General features: G+C 37.7%; 1 protein-coding gene across 6 annotated transcripts in view; it reads right to left on the bottom strand.

The window, feature by feature from the left end:
* Positions 1–24009, bottom strand: part of cyst (rho guanine nucleotide exchange factor 18 cysts) — a 203711-nt gene that overhangs the window by 5693 nt on the left and 174009 nt on the right. For all 6 annotated transcript variants that reach the window (XM_083140739.1, XM_083140764.1, XM_083140772.1 and 3 more), the window contains 5 exons: positions 11267–11445; positions 9617–9797; positions 2198–2346; positions 1219–1406; positions 441–648 (listed from right to left, as the gene is read on the bottom strand). In XM_083140739.1, the coding sequence (XP_082996865.1) occupies positions 441–648; positions 1219–1406; positions 2198–2346; positions 9617–9797; positions 11267–11445 (905 nt within the window). The remainder of the gene's footprint in view (positions 1–440; positions 649–1218; positions 1407–2197; positions 2347–9616; positions 9798–11266; positions 11446–24009) is intronic.

Genomic DNA, 24009 nt, shown 5'->3' with positions numbered 1-24009 from the left:
GCAGGAGGCACATTTGAAGCTGCATGTTAACAATTAAAAACACTCCTCTTATTGCTACACTGAGAACGTTTCTAGTATATTGCACAATTGGGCTACACCCCTGGAAGTGTTGCCACCTATGAAGAAATGAAATAGAAAAATAATAAGAAAAGAAAAAAACGCCTCCCAAATGGAAATGGTTTCGAGTTGCAGTGTAACAGTTAAAATACTACTATTAATTGTTGATTATTGTTTTATTGAATTGATGTTTTAAGTCCACTTTATGCACAGATAGGCTAATCAGGACTGGATCTACAGTTTAAAGTGGGATCCGAACCACTGTGCAATATGCCTCCAGCAGGTATCGAACCCAGGGCCCCTTGATTAGAAGGAGATGACATTACCACTATGCCATCGAGGAGACCCGATACTACTATTTAGTATAAGGGAAAAGCACTTACTTGTAGTCGTAACACTTCAGCTTTCTTCTCCTGCAGATCCTTGTCTTCGCTCTCCTTTTCCCTCTGCCATGCTTCTTTCTCGTGTGAAAGACGATCCTGCAGATTCCGCAGTTCCTCCAACTGTTGATTGTGACGATACATGGGTCTACGTTCACGATTGTCCTCTTGAGAAAGCTGGGACTTGCATGCCAGCAGCTGTGCCTGCAAACTACGAATGACACAAGGCATTTTTACATCACTTTTCAATAAAAAACATCAAAATTAAACATTTTTATAGAATCTTTAAACCTGAAATGTATTATTCTGGAAAATTAATTCCGCTGAAATTTAGGAGGCTTACAATAGCAAAGAACATTTTTCTGTTCTCTTTCTTGCATAATTTTTTGCAGGTACAAACAAATTTAATTTTTTAAAGTGTTAAAATAAAGTTACAGACAACATTACCAAGTTTCAACTTGCCTCAACCTCTCAAGCCATGATTAACCTTGTCTGCTATACTCTGGGAGTATAATTAGGTATGGTGACCTAACCCTGAGACCACAGACTGATATGTATCCTGTTCACCCTCTTTCGTTATGTCATCAACATTTCCCAAGATCTACGACTGTAACTTCTTGTTGATTTTGAATTAACTTGTAACTGTGTTGATCTGATAACGCTATTTCATAAAATTTAGGACTAAGTGCTGTTTTACTTGGAATTTTTTTCCCTTGTTTGTTTGAATAAAAATCATATTAATTTTTTGACCCAACATAATATTAAAACCTAAGTTACACACCTCTCAATGGTAGTCATCTGCTGCGATATGATGCAGAGAAGAGTGTACACATAATGGGAAAGCTGTACAGCTGCCAACTGCTGTTCTCTTCCCAGTGTAAGCAGAGCAGGTGTGTCACAATTGTTATCACAAGCCAACACAGGCGGTGGCACAGGGTTGATCACAGTGTTTCTCAAGGGAAGGTGGTCCTGAAAAATGAAATAATTTATTGAAAATATCTTACTGAAGACAATTCGGTTATTAATTTCAAATTACTCTGAAGACAAATACAAATATATATATTGCAAACCTAGTTTTGCTCTAAAACAGATTAATTTATATGATTATTTAATATTAAACAATGTTATTTCAAAATGTTTTTCTACCTTTCGGGTAGAATGAACTGATTAAATGGTCCCTGGCTCCTGGTTTCATAGAACATTACAGCAATAGTATTTATTTTATGTTTAAATATCATCCATTACTTTTGCAGGCCAATTGTCTGTATGATTGCTTTGCAATCGAACGATATCACTACAATTAGGTCATCTTTTTTATAAATACTTCTAAAACAATGAAGGTGAAGATGTTACTTCTGTGGGTTATATGTATTAGAAATAAAACATAATTAACATTGAACAAAAGTAATAAGTAAATGAATTTTCATCCTTTTACAGTAACTAACACAAACTAATTTTAATAAATAATAATAATACCGTGAGGATCCATGGAACCATCACAACACAATCAGGTTAGACACATTAACATGGCAAATTCAACATTACTATAGTGGAGTAACAGGATATCCCTATAACTTAATATCAGTTTTTAATTACACATTTTATTACATCTAAAAGCTGTTTATTTTTTAATCAGAAATTTCTGTGGACAGTAGCAATATTATATGTATTTAGTTCAAAGTAAGCCAACTCTGAAAATACATGTATTTCTTCAACTGGAATACTAGTTTCCTAGCTGACCTTCTATGGAATGAACTTACCGCTGGTATTTTGGGAGGATGCATTGGTGCAGTGTTGATCTGGGGATGAGATCCTCTGGATGCTGATGATACTTCATAGTCAGGTGTTCCAGCAGGACTCAACGTCTTTGGAGATTCTTTAACGTCTTTATGTTGTTTCTTCAGACCACCTGAAAAAAAGAAAATAATTTTGTTCATGTGAGATGCCAAGATTGCAGGAAGTATAAATTCACATTGGTGATCAATGCGTGAACAGATTTTTTTTCCTTTTGGGGAATTCAATGTGGTGGTGGGTTCAGGTATAAACATGAAAATCATATTCTCATTCATTGCAAGAAAATCCAATTTTTTGGGAAGGGGCAATGATAAATTAACATTCCTACAATAACCACAAGAAAGATTAAAATAATATCAAAACTACATAATGAATCTTTCTCTCTCTCTCTCTCTCTCTCTCTCTCTCTCTCTTCTCTCCTCATACAAATATACTTCCACTGCCCACTGTTGGCTCGATTGATTTTTCACTTTCATGTAAATTTCAATTTTTTTTATATAGAATGATTAGAATGATTATAAAAAATGAAATATTATTTGTGGGTCTGGAGAATAAAAATATTAAAGTGACTCGAACCCTCCACCTCCCGATTATGTCACATTTAAGTTATCTTCCAGGGACATCTCATGACAAACTTCAACAATTTCATCATCTTGTTTCATGATTTGACACAAAGAACAAGAAGCCATTCAGTGATTCTTAACTTTTCATTTTATACACACACCCTTCAAATATATTTTGCTACTGCATCCACCTTCCCTCAGGATTTAACATAATAATTGAAGTCCTAAAGTGCATCAATATTTCTTTCAAGTTGCTCATCCCGAGTTTTACTGCAAATATACAGTGCGTCCATTTCGATCTGCAGCCAAGAGATCGGGAGAAACGTGGCGGGCGGCGCTGACGGAGATGCCGACATTTGAGGCCTGTAATGCCCGCTTATTTTTGTGGACATCTTGCAAAACGAGCACTAACCTGTGTTATAACACGCAAAAGTTCTTCTGTAATTCTTCCAAGTTCCACCCTTATATACACAAATAAATACGCTTTAGAAATTATATTAAGAGCCACAGATAATACTCTGTAAAACATTTTAATCATAGTTTTGACCAGTAACGTCCTGCTTAAGTTTATATCCTTGAAAGAGTTTTGTGTCGATGGGGATCGTTTGGAGGTTTCGAATGTGCAACACTGTATCAAGATTACGCTGCAGACGAACCGTTAAAAGCTAATGGTGTTCGTGAGCTTCCTTGCAATCCGAAATCTCCTAGCTCAAGTTTTTTGTTCCTTCGCGACTACAGAGCTGTGAATATAGTGGCAGGCAGATGTAAACCAAGAGCGTGTTAATTTCGTACTGTGCGTAAGAGTGTTATTCTTGGTTACTTGCCGTTACTTGTTTGTGTTATTGCAGTGTGTATGTGTGTTGTGTCAGTCAGACGATTGGAATGCCAGCCGCAAGGTTCACGTTAGAACAAAGAATTTTTATGTATGACACTTACGTGAAAACAGACTCGTGTCGAGACGTGTGTAGGCAATTTGTACAGAAATTCCCAGGCGTTTCACCTCCACATAGAGATACGGTTAGACGTCTTGTCCTTAAATTACGAGAAACTGGATCGTTAAATTTTAAAACACCTAAGCAAAAACGACGGATTCTAACCGAAGCAAAACTCGATGAAATTGGTGCAGCGTTAGAATGTTCTCCAAACAAACCTCTACGCCGTGTTTCACAGGAGATGGGCGTGTCAAAATCACCAGCACATACAGCCACTAAGCTACTAAAATTAAAACCGTACAGAGTTTCTATAGTGCAAGAATTACGGCCCCCTGACAACGTAAGTAGAGTAAATTTCTGTAATTGGGTTTTGCAGAATATTGTAGATGGTATTGTTGATCCACAGTTAATAATTTTTTCGGATGAGGCATGGTTTCACTTGCGTGGTCATGTTTGTTCACAGAACAATAGATACTGGAGCACTGAAAATCCCCGAATAATACACGAAGTTCCGTTACACGATGCAAAAATTGGTGTGTGGTGTGCTGTAAGTGCCAAAAGAATAATAGGGCCTATATTTTTTGAAGACACAATAAATTCAGAGAGGTACCGCACACAAATACTCGCGCCGTTTTTTTCAGTTGTTATCAGATAATGAGAGACAATATGGGTATTTTCAACAAGATTCGGCCACAGCCCATACCGCCGCTGATTCTTTGGATGCTATAAGGGAGGTGTTTGATGACAGAATAATTTCAAGAGGTTTATGGCCTTCACGTTCGCCAGATCTTACCGCATGTGACTATTATTTGTGGGGAACCTTGAAAAACCCTCATAGCATCGACGAACTAAAAGACAATATAAGGGCAGAACTAGGAAGAATTACGGAAGAAGAACTTTTGCGTGTGAATCAAAATTTCATCAAACGATGCCAGGAATGTGTGAATGTAGGTGGACATCACTTTGAACAACTCTTATAACACAGGTTAGTGCTAGTTTTGCAATATTTATATAAATGTCTGCATATGTCCATAAAAATATGCGGGCATTACAGGCCGCAAATGTCGGCACCTCCGTCAGCGCCGCCCGCCACGTTTCTCCCAATCTCTCGGCTGCAGATCGAAATGGACGCACGGTACATACATATGGGTATGTTATTAATTTTATCTTTATTATTATTTATTGGTTGTCATTTTATCTTTTCTTTTTTATCTTACACTTTATTCCGTTATTGTTCATCTTTCTCATTTGTATTGACGTTTATTTACACTATCGTTTATGTAAATATACCAATCTTCTTTCTTGCATGCCTTGTGCTGCCATCTCCATTTAACTTTCATAATTATTTACATGGGTTAGGCCTATTGGGTACGTAACACGAGTATATACAATAGAATATCACTTTAATGTGACAATAATCATAGACACTTACCACACAAAAGAGAAGACATTGATATTTTGCAGGATATACCACATTTTCACGAGAGGAAAAGAGGTAGCAAAGTGTCACATAGTACAAGGGCACAGAATACTGATGACAGCATTGGTACAGTGTTACCAGAAACAGTTTATAGGTAACGAATGTTACGTACTTTCACCAGTGTTTACTACATGGTGGGTGGTGGAGTTCGGGAAGGAGGGGAAAGGATTATTAGTTGGCAAGGTTGAGTCCGGGGGGTATGATGGTGTGCATTCCTGATATATAGGCCCTTTCCCATGGCCTGCGGGAAGATGTGTCTGTGAGTGTATGTTGGGGGGGGAACATGGAAACAATTCTTGGAAGTGGTGTTTTAGCTGTTGGTATGGATGCCGACAGTGAGGTCAGAGCAACAATGGTTATTGATCCTGAGGTTCAAGGGAGATGGAGGTGTCACCCAGGTAGAAGTTACCGCAGATTTGGCAGATGAGGTTGTATTGAACTCGCCAACAGTGGTAGGGATCTGGAGGGTTAGGAAGGTGATGAATATGGGTCAGGTCTTGCACCTGTAGGCTGGAGGGGGTGGGTGTATTATGGTTGGGGGGATGGAAGATTACCCTAGGTTTATCCCGAAAGATATCCCTAGTGTTAGGATCACTATGAAGGAAGGAGGGAGTGGAGGGTATGTTTGATTTTCATAAGGTGAGGGTGGTATTGGGTGATCAGAGCTGGAGAATTGGTTTTGGGTTGTTCAGTGCAGGTATGTATTGGTAAGATATACTAAAGTACATTTTAACATGGAGATGATGACCATGTTCACTTAAGTTTCAATCTCACAGCATCTTTCACCTCACGATCCATATTTGAGGGCCCACTACCAGAGAAAAATTACGGTTATGCATGTACTACTGGGCTTTGAGTGTATACTGCTCGTTTTGCCTGTTCAATCATTATTTGCTCGAACGAAGAAGCTATCAATTCCATGAGCGAAATCCTCTCCATGCAACACTCTAGTACTTACATTTAATGTAAGAAGTTCATAGAATGGAAGAATCTATAGATGAGCGGTTCTTAACCTGAGGTCTGTGGGATCCTCAGCAGCATGCCATACCCTCTCGGATGGTTCGCAAAGAAATATATAAGGTTTTATTCATGATCTTTGATGTAAGCCCAAAACAGCAAGAAATTATAAACAGCCAATGCATACAATATATTCATCAATTTTCATGAATTTATTAGTATTACAATAAAGATAAAAAGAATGCAGGAGCCACGGTGGTCTAGTCGATAAGGCATCTAACTGCCACGTGGGAGACCTAGGTTTGATTCCCAGGGTGGGTCGGAATTTTTCTGGACTTAACCCCACATAAAGTTGCTCCTGGGCTCACCCATCCTCAAATCAATGGATACCTGGGGGGGGGGTGTAGAACAGCTGGAGCATGGTGCTGATCACATCACCCCCCCCCCCCCCCCAAAAATGGCCAAGATCAAGAATGTGTGGGGCCATACCCCCACATCCCCTAAATGTGCCTTCATGGCACGGTGCCATATGCACAAGGAACTTTATACAAGGATTGCGATAAATTGCATTATACCGTGCGTCCATTTCGAGCTGCAGCCGAGAGATCGGGAGAAACGTGGCGGGCGGCGCTGACGGAGGTGCCGACATTTGCGGCCTGTAATGCCCGCATATTTTTATGGACATATGCAGACATTTATATAAATATTGAAAAACTAGCACTAACCTGTGTTATAAGAGTTGTTCAAAGTGATGTCCACCTACATTCACACATTCCTGGCATCGTTTGATGAAATTTTGATTCACACGCAAAAGTTCTTCTTCCGTAATTCTTCCTAGTTCTGCCCTTATATTGTCTTTTAGTTCGTCGATGCTATGAGGGTTTTTCAAGGTTCCCCACAAATAATAGTCACATGCGGTAAGATCTGGCGAACGTGAAGGCCATAAACCTCTTGAAATTATTCTGTCATCAAACACCTCCCTTATAGCATCCAAAGAATCAGCGGCGGTATGGGCTGTGGCCGAATCTTGTTGAAAATACCCATATTGTCTCTCATTATCTGATAACAACTGAAAAAAAACGGCGCGAGTATTTGTGTGCGGTACCTCTCTGAATTTATTGTGTCTTCAAAAAATATAGGCCCTATTATTCTTTTGGCACTTACAGCACACCACACACCAATTTTTGCATCGTGTAACGGAACTTCGTGTATTATTCGGGGATTTTCAGTGCTCCAGTATCTATTGTTCTGTGAACAAACATGACCACGCAAGTGAAACCATGCCTCATCCGAAAAAATTATTAACTGTGGATCAACAATACCATCTACAATATTCTGCAAAACCCAATTACAGAAATTTACTCTACTTACGTTGTCAGGGGGCCGTAATTCTTGCACTATAGAAACTCTGTACGGTTTTAATTTTAGTAGCTTAGTGGCTGTATGTGCTGGTGATTTTGACACGCCCATCTCCTGTGAAACACGGCGTAGAGGTTTGTTTGGAGAACATTCTAACGCTGCACCAATTTCATCGAGTTTTGCTTCGGTTAGAATCCGTCGTTTTTGCTTAGGTGTTTTAAAATTTAACGATCCAGTTTCTCGTAATTTAAGGACAAGACGTCTAACCGTATCTCTATGTGGAGGTGAAACGCCTGGGAATTTCTGTACAAATTGCCTACACACGTCTCGACACGAGTCTGTTTTCACGTAAGTGTCATACATAAAAATTCTTTGTTCTAACGTGAACCTTGCGGCTGGCATTCCAATTGTCTGACTGACACAACACACATACACACTGCAATAACACAAACAAGTAACGGCAAGTAACCAAGAATAACACTCTTACGCACAGTACGAAATTAACACGCTCTTGGTTTACATCTGCCTGCCACTATATTCACAGCTCTGTAGTCGCGAAGGAACAAAAAACTTGAGCTAGGAGATTTCGGATTGCAAGGAAGCTCACGAACACCATTAGCTTTTAACGGTTCGTCTGCAGCGTAATCTTGATACAGTGTTGCACATTCGAAACCTCCAAACGATCCCCATCGACACAAAACTCTTTCAAGGATATAAACTTAAGCAGGACGTTACTGGTCAAAACTATGATTAAAATGTTTTACAGAGTATTATCTGTGGCTCTTAATATAATTTCTAAAGCGTATTTATTTGTGTATATAAGGGTGGAACTTGGAAGAATTACAGAAGAACTTTTGCGTGTTATAACACAGGTTAGTGCTCGTTTTGCAAGATGTCCACAAAAATAAGCGGGCATTACAGGCCTCAAATGTCGGCATCTCCGTCAGCGCCGCCCGCCACGTTTCTCCCGATCTCTTGGCTGCAGATCGAAATGGACGCACTGTATATACAAAATCTAAAGAAGTGAAAACACTGATACAACTTTGTGTCTGCGAACAGATTCATAAATCTGCTTGCTTATTACGAACCCAATTGTGGAAATGTTGACACATCAGAGGTGGCATGTTCCAGTCATGGACCACAGCACTTTTTAGCTGCGCTTCACAATCGCGACACTGACTCAGCTGCACGTTTCAACCATTTGCACGGAGTCCACACTTTTGTGGTATTTACTAGTGCTGGTGCGTTCCAGCCAACGCCCCAAGGGTTGGGAAAAGTTAGATGTCGGAACCTTGATGCTGAAGATTAGGTGTATCTAGAATTAACGCCGCTAGTTTTGGACTTGCTGATAACGCATAATATAAAAGTTAGGAAGTCCAGATCCTGATCCAGAAGGAAGCCTTCAACCGTTGATGAAGGGAATAAAGTTATAAAATATATCGCGGAAGAAGAGAGATATCCATCAAGATAGAAGTTTGTGAACGTTGATTTGATGAATAAGAACTTTGAAATAAGATGAAAGCAATTATGTAGATATTCAAACTTGTGCAAAATTCCGATCATCTTTATATGAATATATTCTCATGTGTTCTTAAACATATATATTTTAATGTAAAAAAGGAAGATTTAATATAATCTATTAACTGTCTCCATTGGGAGACACACTGTCTGGTATCCTTTCTAAAAAGAACCTTACCCTGTAGATACTAGCCGTGGCGTAAAGATATGGCAAGCAAAGGGAGGTTGCTCGAGAGTGGGAGATGAACGAGTACGAGTGACTAAAAGTGGTCCCATGCAGTTCACTAATTTGTACAATTAACACATTTTTTAGCTAACAGTGACAAAACTTTATAGTAATTACATCATGACAGTTCTACAATAGTTAGATGTGCTGGCAGCTGCTTCGTTGACATTTCCAAGCATGAAACGATACTTGCTTCATGAGTAAGTTTACATTTTAAATTCTAATTAAAATATATGCAATTCTTATGTATTGTCATAGGAGGGAAAATAAAATCATAACCCCTTGTCGGTGATTATATTGATACTTTTTGATACTGATATTACCTCAGCCCATTTAATTTTCATTCTTACCTTTGTTTAATATTGCCTGAGGTTGTTCCTTATTAGCATTGTCAAAACCACCAAATGTCTCCGCTCTTTTCGGAAGAGTTGGAGAAACATATGCCTCACTCTGGTGCTCTCCTACAGAGCTCACACTGCGCGACAGGTTTGTTCCAGATGCGTAGAGGGAGCTGGCTAGTTGATTCACCTCCTGCAAATACAAATAATATTTTAGAGTCTTGCAGTAATATATAAGTATGCAAATTATATTATACAATCACAGGAGCTCAGACAGCTAAGTACATGCACTTCTGACACAAATGTATAATAATTCCTTGTAGCTTGCAAAATAAATAAGTAAAGTCTATTGATGACACACACACAGAAGTATATACAATAGATTAAGTACAGTAATGCATATGACCAATTTTTCCATAGTTGTGGCTCTAAATTTTATGCTGGTTTTCTAGACAGTGACACAGTGACATATAAATGACAACTCTAGTGTGGCTGACTGACATCAAGAGCCACAACTATGAACCAAATTGAGTTCCAGTTGTAGCCTTCTGTGAATGGTGGCAGTGAATCACTGAAATTCTGTTTTATTGCAAGTTATACAGGATTATTGCATATATGTGTACGAAATGAATTTCAACCATGTTTGTACAATGAATTTAACGTGAGGAGATGCTCTATACAAAGGTAATATTATGCATAGATCAATGATATGGAGAAAACTAACATATTTCATAATGATGTGGAGCAAATTAACAAATTTATACAACACATAATTCTTCTTAATGGTATTCATGGCATTATTTCGATATTCCCACGGTATTTTTGTCAATTCAGGTAACTTGTATTTGCTACAAGCAGCAACACTTAAATCTTTAACACGTTTACAATAAATATCTGAAACCATAGCTGTAATCGACTACATCTTAAATTAGCATTTCTTTTGTTTTTAATTTCAAGTTCTAAAATCTAATACTTTTTAATTGTTACCAACAGCTATTTTATATTATTGACACTGTCAGTAAAGTCAAACGCAAAACTGGCAAGGAAAAAGTCATCTTGTTATGACTTACAATACTTTGTCAAAACTAAGCTCTCTGGCACAACTGCCAAGCAGATTTTCATTAGGTGATGCATGTCAGTGTATAGGATCCCATTGTCGTATTATCTTACTTTCTAGGCCTGAGCCTGATACTTTCTTTTACAAGTAGCTCCCCAATTTTCCTAAATATAGACATTTTTGGAGCTCCCAGTGAGGATTGAATCTGGAACCACTTGCACCGAAGTCGAGAGGAAAGATTGTCATCACATCTATGGATCATCAACTGTCTTGATACAGCAGTAACATTACATTTGTGAGCTCATGAAAAGTATAATCAAATTATACATTGTATCTAATGATATCTGTTTGGTGGTTACGTGGTTCATTTTTTTGCACAGTTTTATGTTCACAATTGATTTCGCCACCTGTCTGGTAGCTTCGTCAGGCATATACATGTAAAATACATGCTTCACTTGCAGTGAATCAAACATCACAGAGAAGGAAAACATCAGAGATCACCCAAACCACAAATCAAACCTGTGTGACAGTCAGATGTCCTACCAAGGTGCTCAAGGGGAGCATTTACTTAACATGTAAATGAACATTTTCGACAATAAACGTACTTGAACAGCAGACAGAACTTCTTTCCACATGTTGCCATCTGTCTCCTCCTGCACCAAGTGGCTATATGTGGGAGGTTCCGGAAGGTTCCCCAGTCCAGATGCTGCTAGAAGTTTCAGCTGCAGCTGCATCTTCTCTTCCAGTATCATTGCTTGCTCCATGTCCTTTTGTCGGAGGATTCCTATAAACAAAAAGAGAAACCAACATGGCGTACTGAATTCATCCAAACTTCCAGCATGTACAATGTGATCAAATATGACAAGCTCTATTGTAGTGCATCCACCCTAACGATAGCACTTTCTTTCACATATTTTTTTACAAATAATAATTTTGTTTCCTATGAAAAAAAATGCTCATTAACCGATACGTCAGTTACACTTGGCTATAAAAAGCATGAAAAGCACAGATCATCCGAATCCAATGTACTCTATCAAGCTATTTGCTCCTATGCCAATTTCCCAGCTGACAGATATGCAACGTTACTCTTGTCGCTTAACCAGATTTTAAACCTTGAAACACTATGAATGAAATGTCAACCTTATTATATCCCATCGATGTATAATTTTTTCTATCTTTTATTAATTGAAAAAGTTATGCTAAACACAACTGTCTGCACATGATATTAATCAATGCAATGTAATGTATTCATATTAAGCTATGTCACTTTGAGGTGAAAGCATCTCACTGTGAGGAAATGGATCAGAATTTGATTAAAGAAAACAAGCAAAAGGATCTTGACCACACAGAGACACTACTCTCAACTGTTTAATTAGGCAAGTTCCTGAATGGATTTACAGGAAATTACAAAAGGTCTCTGGCAATGGGAAACAAGCAAACAAAATGTACCGATATCTGCACAAACTGGAATGATTATTTGTATCAGTATCCCTTTAAAGTGATATCAGATTAATCCTACTAAATTGCAAAAGAAAGTTTCCTATTTTTATATATATATATATATATATATATATACAGGGTGCTCGGAAATTCCCCTTACAAACTCCTAGGGCAAGTAGAGGGGACTGCGTAGACAATATTTGGAATAGGAACCCATGTCCGGAAACGTACCGTTTCCGTGCTACAACCATGACAATGTGTTGGATGCGCCTGTGTTGGTATGTAACCGGGTAGGCAGTGCATGACGTCAGAAGATCACCTGATGGCATGTGACGTGTACAAATTGTTGCGTATCACTGTTGATCAATGAATAGTACGTTTCTTTTTTGTTCCCTTGGCATTGTTACCAAATAAATGTGTTCGTATTATGGACTGACAAGTCAATCACACGTCATTCACTTCTGTACCTTACGTAACACCTCATTTGACATGGTTGTAATAAATTATGTCACTTTAGGTCATCAGGTGATCTTCTGACGTCATGTACTGCCTACCCGGTTGCATACCAACACAGGCGCATCCAACACATTGTCATGGTTGTAGCACGGAAACGGTACGTTTCCGGACATGGGTTCCTATTCCAAATATTGTCTACGCAGTCCCCTCTACTTGCCCTAGGAGTTTGTAAGGGGAATTTCCGAGCACCCTGTATATATATATATATATATATATTTATATATGGCTTATAAGTACAATAAAAGAAAAAATCATTACGTATAATATTTAACCAAGAGCACCTTAAGCCTTATGTAGTTTGAAAGGTAATCTCAAAATGTTTTTTTCCCCGCTTGCAAAACGTCAGCACTCGTTGGATTGCGTGCACGCGTGCGTGTGTGCACGAAATGAACTGAACTGAATTAAACAGTCAGTAGCCATGTGGACTCCGCAGCAGACGGCGTGGTGTGTTCTTTTTCTTTGGGGTTTTGTAAAGTCACAAGCGTACCAGACACGAGTTTGTGACCTTCCTGATCTACGACATCGCATTTGTGCTGCAATCCGAAATGTGACTCCAGTAATGCTGAACAACACATGGGTGGAGCTTGAATACAGGTTGGACATCTGTAGAGCAACTAATGCTGCCCATATTGAGGTGTACTAGGTATGTAAAAAAACTTTTTGAGTTACTCTACAGGTTGAAGAAAACTCTACAGAAATATCTTAATAAACTTAAAACTTATAAAATTTTATTTTATTGTACTTTTAAACTGGACACACTGTATTTTCTGTCCACTCTGTATTTCTGTTCCAGTAATGAGGATGAATGCTGATTAGATTACACTGATAAAGGGTTATACACAAACACCTGCACTCTCACCACAACTGGAACTCGGAGTGAATGGTGGTAAGATTGCATGTTAATCCTTTCCACAAAGGCAATGCTCCCATGATTATTTTCACAAATGGGCAGCTTACATTAGTGGAATGTAGTTACAAAAATTCCATGGGCCAACACTGTAAACACCATGAAAGATATGCACTGTGTTTCTCACATATTAAAGACAATACCCATGCCATACTTATTCAACACCAAAAGCTAATAAAGAAGCATAACCCAGTTACCATGCAAAGCCCACATACTTAGAGGAGACGGAGCAAGAGGCAAACCATCATGCTTTCAGGGTACTAATCAATAACATGTCTGCTATGGATCACAAACATAAAGTAAAACTTGGCACTAATGTAATTCCTCAATTTCCAACAAACAAACTTCTTCACCGTGTCATATTTTTTCTCAGTTTAAATTATGATGATGTTGCTAGTCTTCTGGTGTCCCACATATCCATTTGAGACTCCCATCAATTTGTGAGTATACTTTCCAAATTTACCATGCCCCTTAACAGATTGCAGGTTTTCCACTAGAGTACAGCAATGAACATTTTTCGCTTGAGCAGCAAATAGTTTGCACGGGCAGCGCTTGATGGCATTCAGAATTGATAGATCTTCCGCTTGAGCAAAAAATGCTCGAACGAGCAAAATACACTCGAACTCTCGAACCCTATTAGTACACTTATTTCCATCATTTCTCTGTGGTACTTTTGGTGGAAGTACATTACTCTCGTAATCATTTAATGGTGATTATTAGGTTCTAAGATAGGAAAATAAAAGAAATAAAATATATATACTGATGGTGTTAAGCTCATATGAAAGGAAATGTAAACACAGGATTTCTCTTGATTTAAAATTCAATAATTTTATGGGCAAAAATAGCAAAACATTTTGTGTAGAAAAATATACAAAATACTAATCATGTTACACCATAAACAGTGTCAATATCATTAAACTGTAATTAAACATGGCATCTGATATTTTTCGAACTATCATTAAAAAAATCTCCAAAATTCAGGTACAAAGACTTTAAAAATATTTAAGTTATTATTTTAAGTTACAATTATAGAGTACATCCAGAATGTTTTAGTTTCACTGGAAGAATAGTTACTGAAATTATTATTAGTTTCATTAACAAACTCAAAAAACATTTCCATAGTAGTTACAGTATCAGAAAAATGCATGTTTACGTATATTTTTTATTTGCTTTAATCAAACTGTTCAAATATTTTACAGGGACATTTACTAGAAAAAGCCTTTATATAAAAAACATATATCTATTTGCATGGTGCTAAAAACCATGCAAGCAAATTTAAGCATGTTGTTTTAAATATATTTAAATATAAAAAATCCAATTTAAATAAAAAACAACCAAAAATATTTTTTAAATAAAAATTATGATTTTTATCCACCCTGAATGCAATGCTGCAACAATAATTAGAGGCTGAGGTTCAATCTCTGGTTGAGCCACAATTCTACAATTCTTTTTCAGTCAATTGTAATATATCCCGCTGTGTACCACAAGTTAATGCCTACAGCTTGTTCAGTTAAACAGTGTAAACATATAAATTCCAGAACAAATTAATCAACTGTCTCAAAAAATAGATTAAATAGAAGGAAATGTGAAATTAATTTCATGATTCTAGGAAATTATTACTTTCAGCTGTTGTTCCAACTACAGGGTGGCCCACGGGATATATCACATTATCATTTGGCAACCGTGCTAAGACATGGCCACCCTCGAACATCTACTAATGTAATCTTACTAACAATGGTATGCCATTCATTACAGGATGAAACGCTGGCCAGTCCAGATCTGCATTGAGGCAGTGGAGGAGTTCGCATGTGTGAGAAGCGTCGCAGCTGTCCAACGCACTATGCGCCGTGAAAGAGACCGCCATTTCCCTGTTCCAGACAGAAGGACAATTTCATCAGTCTGGTTCGGTAATCAATGTGAAGCCTGCAGGGCCTGAAAGGACAGTTCGAACGCCAGAGAATATCGAACGTGCACGTGTAGCTCTGCAACAAAGCCCATAGTGTCAGTTCGTCGTTATTCCAGAACATTACAAATCTCCCACACATCCCTCCAGAGGATTGTTAAACAGGATTTAAAGTTTCATCCTTACAAAGTGCAAATGGCTCAACAATGGTAGATGAAGTGAGTAGGCGCAGATTCTGCACAACATTTTTGGACAGGCGTAACTTTCCACATCGATTAATCCCACGATTTGGTGATATTGAATGGCCTGCGAGATCACCCGATCTCTCCGCCCCTGATTTTTTTCTTTGGGGCTACCTAAAGAACAAAGTGTTTTCACGCCATCTCCATAATATTGATGAGTTGAAAGCCACAATCCAGGAAGAGATTGCAGTCATCCCTCCCAAAATGATTCAGAATGTCATGAGAAGCTTTCACGAACGTCATCAGCAATGCATCGATGCAGATGGAGGCCATTTGGCTGATGTTATTTTCAAAAAATAGTGTTTGTCATGTAAGTTTCAAAGTGTGATTATAAGTAATGGCAATATGTGTACAACTGATATGTATGTCTGCTGTTGATGTAAATATATGCTACACATATTTATAACAGTTTTATATTGTACTATATCCCATGGCCCACCCTGTATATTCCACAATTAGATTTAATTTGTGAGGTGATCTATCCATAACTGGTATTAAATTCATGAGGCAGCATAATGCACTTCTTTGCATTTTGGTTATATTTATTATGGGTCTTCCACAGTACTTTGCTCAATTTCTTAGATGCTCTGTTTCTTTGCTTCTTTGTTTTCTTATTGCACATAGTTTTCTGCCCTTTTGAGCTAAATGCAACAATGATGATGATTAGATGAAGAACACCCATGGCCCAAGTTGGGACTTAAACTCGTAACCTTTGATGGGGAGATCATTTGTTGTGATGCTCATAAAATGGGAGAATACATATGAGAACAGATTGTGTTGAACATTTCTTTAAGACACCACTGGGAGATTTGAAAAAAAAAAACAACAACAATGAAACATTATAGAATTGAAATTTTAACGATTAAACACTGTGAAAACAAGATCACTTTCTCTGTTTGCTTAACCTGCTTGGTTACAACACATGATATAAAGTTCTGATGTCTGAGGAAATCATTTAAAAGCAATAAAAGCACATAGAATAGCCTAAAAACCACCGCATTTCCTTGTTCTGCCAACATGCCAGAACTTTACACAGTGTCTACAATAGCTTCAATTTCAATACATGATATTATATCAGAATTTTTCAATTATGACAAATTATCATTGTTAATGCAATGAGGGTAATCATGAACCGTTAGCATTGGCCCAGGAATGATAATTGACATGCCAGTCCCCGTTGCATAGTGGTTAGCACATCATACTACAATGTCAGGGGTCCAGGGTTCGAATCTTGGCCTGGGCATGGATGTTTGTGTGTTAATTCATTAATTTCATCATATCATCATTCATCCCCATCTCTTCAAATTAGCCAAAAGTGGCACAAAAAGCAAAGTAATATAAACGAAATCAATAAATAATTGATGTGAGAACCAAAGAAAGTGGATTTGGACAGCAGTTTATTCGCCTTTCTTGAGAGTGCTTTGTCCTCCAAGTTGCACCTTGGGGATCAAATATTATCATAAAAAATACATAATATATTTTATACGTTTATAATTCTAATTGGCCTGTCTCTGCTTTGTTTTGCAGGACCAACTTTTCAAGATTGAAGGTGAAATCTGGAGATAGAAGAATAGCATTTGCCACTTGCCTTCTCCTTTGTGGACACTATGCACAATCCTGGGAAGATAAACCTTAGAACATGTTATACCTCCCACAAACTATGAGACCCTACTATGTACAACAACATGATGCATACAATAAAAACATTTAAAAATGTAGAGTGCCAATAACATACTTTGAAATTCGCCATTTACTTTAAATGTAAGTTCTCATGGATAACTCGAAAGTGTTACAATTCACATTATCCAAGAGTTAACAGTACAATGCACTTTTCCTTAGTTTTTATTATATAAAAAATGGTAAAATTATTCATTACCTAATCGAAAAAAAAAATATTAATTTCTTCCTGAACTTATTTATTTCTTTCTAACACCAGAAAGCAGAACTATGCACAAAATTCACTCTAAGTGGCAACACTGTAGGAGATGGTATTCAAGGATTCATTTTTTTGTGCACACATAGGCTAATCAGGACTGGACCTACAGTTCAAAGTGGTGTCCAAACTCTTATGTACCTCCACTGGGTATAGAACCCAGAGCCTTTTGATTAAAAGGCAATAATGTTGCCACTACATCAAGTGGGAGGCATATGGCTTTCAATTTTCAACCTTATGGCCATGGTAAGGTCTGTGCAGCAAGGCAAGGAAAATACACCCTCTTTAGATTGAACCTGGGAATAGTTCTCATGGACAACAACAGTGTTTACTTTTGGAGACACAATTAATGGTATTTTTTGAAGGACCGATCTCTTCTGTGGTCTGTAGTGGCAGTGTGCATAGTGTTACAGAAATGTAAAAAACAACAATTGCCTTCTTGCAGTTCAAGAACTTCAAATTTATGTACCTCAGGACTGACATGTATCTTTTTAACTGCATTCATAGTTTGTTAATTTATGTGAATAGTTGGAAAATTGGTAGCAATAATAAAAATGGTGCCTATCTGACAGCATATTGGTGAACACTTTCGCCATCAAATCTAGGGTCCGGTCCCTGATTTTATTCATGTTTGAGGGACATGGCACAATGGCTCCGAATCCACTTTCACTTAAGGTCCATTTCCAATTAGCCTATCTGAGCATAAAATGGTCTTAAACCAACAACAAAAAATGCTGTTTGCTTGGAATTTTGTAGAGGAGCCTAAAATCAAGTCAGTGGCATCAGCTGGAGAATCATGACATTTCATGGCAACAGAGTCAAGCTGTTATTTCTGAAACTGCTCGTGCCTAAACAAACATGGCATAAGTATAAATTTAAGTGAAAAATGCAGACTTGACCAGGACTCAACCCCAGGTTCTCTGGCACACAATGAGATTGCTCTACCAACTGAGCTATCACGCCAGCTCTGGTTTCACTTGATTTCTTGCTTCTGCTGCTTTAACTGTGTGAAATTGGCTTTGTCAGTGTTCTCGCGATGGAATCTGGTGTTATTGAAACAATGATGATGTTAATGGTGCATCTCTACCAGCTTCAAGCTGTGTATTACCTTTTATTTTGGCACACACAGGAGAAAATTCCACAATGAAAAAAGCAGAAGTGAAAAATTAGGAAAATCAGGGCTGCTCAGTCGGTAAAGCAATGGCACAGTATGTGAGAGATCTGAATTCGAGTCCTTGTTGGGCCTGCATTTTTCGCTTAAGTTTCTCTGTAATACATCTCTTGTGTCCAAATTATAAGATACAGATACCATGTTTATAGTTCCTCCCAGCAGAACATGTTATATCTAGGGACATGCATATTTCGTTTTTGACGAAATATGAAATGACACATTGTAATGTTAATTTTTTGTTTTTGAAAGGTGTGAGGTGCACATTGTTACCATACTTTGTCACGAAATGATGCGAAATGAACTGCAAAATGCAAAACAAACTCTTAAACACGAAATTTAAGGTTCATTTACTGACATGATACCATATGAGGTCTGAATTATCCTGTGAGTTATGCAAATCATCGCAAATTGATTAATTCTACTGTAAATATTTCAGAAGCAAAAATGGACTCCTTTACACAGGAATAAACTTCATACTCTGATTAATACAATTAAAATGTGCTATTAAAAGTGCAATGTTAATTTTGTGTAATAAGTGTAGTTTTATATACCGCTTTTGATACCAAAATATGCCCAGTTTTTTGTACCATAATCTTGATCTTCTATTCATCATAAATATGTGACTCTAGTTATAGCATACCTTAAAGGGATGTCACAATTACCCATGAACCAAATGAGCTCCTGCACATTTTTTAAAAAAAATACAACAAAAATCAATACAGCTACGAATGAAAATTTAATTCACAGAAAAATAGAATTACTTACAACTCCAGAAAGTCAACAAATGATACAACTATGCACGAGAAGATTCCAGAAACACCAATCAAGGGGATAAGTAAGAATGTTACAGATGGAACAGTCCACAAGCAAGCCATTGCATCACATTGAAACAAAAGTAAATTTATTACCTTCAAATCCTGAGCAGCCGCCTTTTGTGCATAACACAACAGATAGAAAATAGAATTACACAGAGTGAAAGACAGAAAAAAAGTCAATGCAGTTACAACAGAACAAGAAATGGAGAGTAGTAATATCCTGTACAACAATATTTGTACATAAAGGTGAGAAAAACAAAAATTGCATTCCTTAACAGCTACCATTTTTTTTCTCACTCTTCAGTGCATATGCATTTTTCTGCATATTTTGTTGCATGGGATATTGCACAATGTACATGTAAATCAATATAATAGCAGAATAATATAATTACGTTACTCTAGTTAGTAAAATACCCAGGGAAGAAAAATCTTGAAAATCCATCATGCCCAAAAATTAAGAAATTGCACTGAAAATTATATGAAAGAACGAATATACATGCATTCTAATAGAGTAAGAATAATATAAAATTAAGTAATATGGAATTTATTCCTCCATCTGCAGTCCTGCAAATTTTCCTGTACATTCTCATTTCTGAATGCATGTAGTGAAGATTTTTCTGAGGTGTTGAATGGCAGAAACGGAACTTTTCAAAGTGAAGGAATTATAACCACAACCAAACTTCAGAAAGTAAATTTCTGTCTGTGAGTAAATTTGAATTTATATTGCTAAGGCTTACTTCAACATTGGCAGACTTCAAAATGCATTGCATCATACGTTCAAATTCCATGTGTTTTTTTAAGTATTGTTTCACTATTATGAGAGCTCTCAAACAATAGTAGTTTTTCATAATCACATATTCACAGCTACCAGACACTAATTTTTTGCTGCTGGAAAATGACAAAATGCTTACTCTGATTTAGATCAATCAAAGCACAGTTTGCCCTCTGTACTGTGAAAAATTCTGGACAAAACCCATATTTAATGTAAATGAATCAAGTACGATAGGACACTTACTGATGTTTCCACAGTATACTATTGCTTGTAAAGCATTTGACAGAAAATGTAGTCAGTGGCAATAATGAATCTGTACTGCATGGTGGCATATAAACAGGTTAAAAATGCTGTTTTGAAGTCTCAACATGCTAAATGTTATTAATAAAAGTTGTTCACTTTAATGTCCTCTACATGCTGTGAAGGTTTGTAGGTGTTGTACTGAATCCTGTAATCTCCTATTCTAATTTATATAGTTCTTCACTAATTTCAATCTTGTGCATCCAAGTGCTTATGGTTTTGACTTAGGCATTTTATTTTAAAGTGCACAAGAAAATAGGAAATAAAGCATTTCTTTCTAGGCATTTAGCTTTACTTCAAAAGATATAGACATATCTATGAGGATCAGCTGCTTGATACATCTATTTACCAAGCTCTATAGTTTCAGTTGTTGAAACAGAAAATTCAATAAGTATTAACACATACAGGGACAGGCCAGTAATAACGAGACACGTGGACGGAGGAAAACCACATGTTGCAAGTGGGTAATGGTGCGGAAACTGCATTGAATGTGGGTGTGGCCATCATGGCAGACATCTTGGATTCCGCCATATTGGAAATCACACAATATTTTCAAATGGAAAGGGGTATGTATGACACATCAATTTAGGCTAGAATTGTCCCACAAACAACAATTCGAACTCATTTTGGATCTATCGCCATTCATGGAAGAGATAGGGTGTGCTACGTTTGTTTGACTGCAAAAAAATGAGATTTCTCTGAAATAACTGTTTACTGTATTCCTGTGGGTAACTGTACACTGCTAATTACAGAGAGCATGAACAAGAAAACATGACTGACTTACAGAATGCCTCAAAGCAAGTGCTCAAACTGTCTGACAATATCTCAACCGATTGTAAAAACTGCAAAGTGCACGTTGTAGCATTTCCCGAGAAAGTCCTCCTGTTTCATCCACAATGTGATTCCGTAGTTCATTCAGGGAGTGTGGTTTTGTGCGATACACTTTGTGCTTCATGTGCCCCCATAGAAAGTAATCCAGGGGTGATATATCGGGAGATCGGTTTTCCTCAGTGAATGCCGGGATGGTACCTTACTTCGAGGACATGACTTCTACTTCTCTTTGTTTCTTTTTTTCCTGCCTCTAGTCCTTTCCCCCGGTTGTTTTGATAGTTTGTTGAAAACAACATAATATCGCAAATTACCGAATTAAAGAATGCCAGTCTAAACAATCCTTCCTTACAACAGAGTAACATCTCTTTTGTAACTAACAATCCTATTCTACAAATTAAGAGCATCAGGTACGTATTTGTTTTACTTTCCCTTCCAAGGGTAGCAATAACAGTGTTCATCTGGATATGGACTCTACCTGTACACATCCCTTGTAGATTGTAGTCAACTTTTTCGAAGGTCAGTTGCATTTGTTATTGTCCTTGTGAATGTTCTGCATGTCGCTCATGTTGGCGAGTGTTGTGCCAAAGGAAGGAGATTTGTGATGGTGTCAGAGGTCAAAATAGAGCTCAGTGAATGAGGATGTATTACGTTATTAATGGAGATTATGGAGATCGCAAGCGATCGTATACCAAGGTGCAACAGTTATTTAATGCAACATTCCCTGAATGTAACCCGATTTCGAAGTCAACCATCGAAAGAACCATTCGACGATGTTTTGCAGCAAGTGGAAGTGTTAAAGACTGTATGTGATCAGGAAGGCCGAAATCGTGTAGCAACAAGGCAGTTTCTTTGGATGTATTACAATCTTTTGTGGAAAATCCGCATAAATCGACAACCAGCATTGCCAACACGCTGGACATTCCCAGAGTTCAGTGCAACGAATTTTAGTGTGCAGTAAGTTTAAACCCTACAAAGTGAGTTTAGTGCACGAACTGACGGATGATGACTTTGATCACCATTGAATTTTGCGAAGTAATGATGCGAAATATCGATAATGATAGTATTCACCTCAATTACATTGTATTCTCTGATGAAGCGACATTTATGTTAAATAGGCAGGTGAACTGACATAGCTGTAACTATTGGAGTGATGAAAACCCACATTGGATGAAAGAACATCATACACAGTATCCACAGAAACTTAATGTTTGGGTAGGAATGATGGGAGGCATCATTCTTGGCCTTTTCTTCAATGATGGCAATCTGACAGGTGGGAAGTATTTGACAATGCTTCGTAAACAGATTGTCCCTGCCACACTATGGATGGGATGTTCGACAATACTTACATGAAACCTTTCCATAACGATGGATTGGAAGACAAGGTATGATCGAATGACCTGCAAGATCTCCCAATCTATCAACTTGGATTACTTTCTATGGGAGCACATGAAGGACAAAGTGTATCGCACAAAACCACACTCACTGAATGAACTACGGAATCACATTGTGGACGAAACAAGAGGACTTTCTCGGGAAATGCTACAACGTGCACTTTGCAGTTTTTACAATCGGTTGGCATATTGTCAGACAGTTTGAGCACTTGCTTTGAGGCATTCTGTAAGTCAGTCATGTTTTCTTGTTCATGTTCTCTGTAATATGCAGTGTACAGTTACCCACAGGAATACAGTAAACAATTATATTTCAGACAAATCTCATTTTTTTGCAGTCAAACGTAGCACACCCTATCTCTTCCACGATTGGTGATAGGTCCAAAATGAGTTCGGATTGTCGTTTGTGGGACAATTCTTGCCTAAATTGATGTGTCATACATACCCCTTTCCATTTGAAAATATTGTGTGATATCCAATATGGCAGAATCCAAGATGTCTGCCATGATGGCCATATCCCCATTCAATGCAGTTTCCGCACCAATACCCACTTGCAACATGTGGTTTTCCTCCGTCCACACGTCTCGTTATTACTGGCCTGTCCTGATACTCTTGACTAACCCTGTATGCTTGCCATGCTGGTCTAGTCATTAGATCCGGGTTTGATCTAACGTCAGAATTCTTCCAGCCTTGTACCTGTATAAAGCAGCTCTGGGGATCATGGGCGGGCAGGGGTAAAGGTGGCCAGAGCATGGTGCTGATCACATCACCTCCAAAAATGTCCAACATTGAGAATGTGTGGGGCCCTACCCCCACATTCCCTAAATGTCCCTTCATGGCACGGTGCTATATGCATATGAAACTTTATCTTACCTTTATATATGCTTGCCCTACAGAGAAAGTGGAATTTCATATCATCTCCGAAGTGATTGATAAAGTACTTTAAATACATAAAATGCACATGCACATATAATTATGCCCCCATTTCAGTGACTACATAAATATGTTATATGATACTGATATTAATTCAAATGCATCACTGTTACTTTTAAGCTTTCTGTATGTTTGTCTTGTATGGCCGCGGTGGCTCAGTCGGTAACGCGTCTGACTACCATGCTCAAGGTCCCGGG

The sequence above is a fragment of the Lepisma saccharinum genome, chromosome 1, assembly GCF_977018435.1.
Source record: "Lepisma saccharinum chromosome 1, izLepSacc3.1, whole genome shotgun sequence".
Lineage (NCBI taxonomy): Eukaryota > Metazoa > Arthropoda > Insecta > Zygentoma > Lepismatidae > Lepisma > Lepisma saccharinum.
Note: the sequence above shows the minus strand (reverse complement) of the source record. Positions and strands in the feature narration are given on the sequence as shown.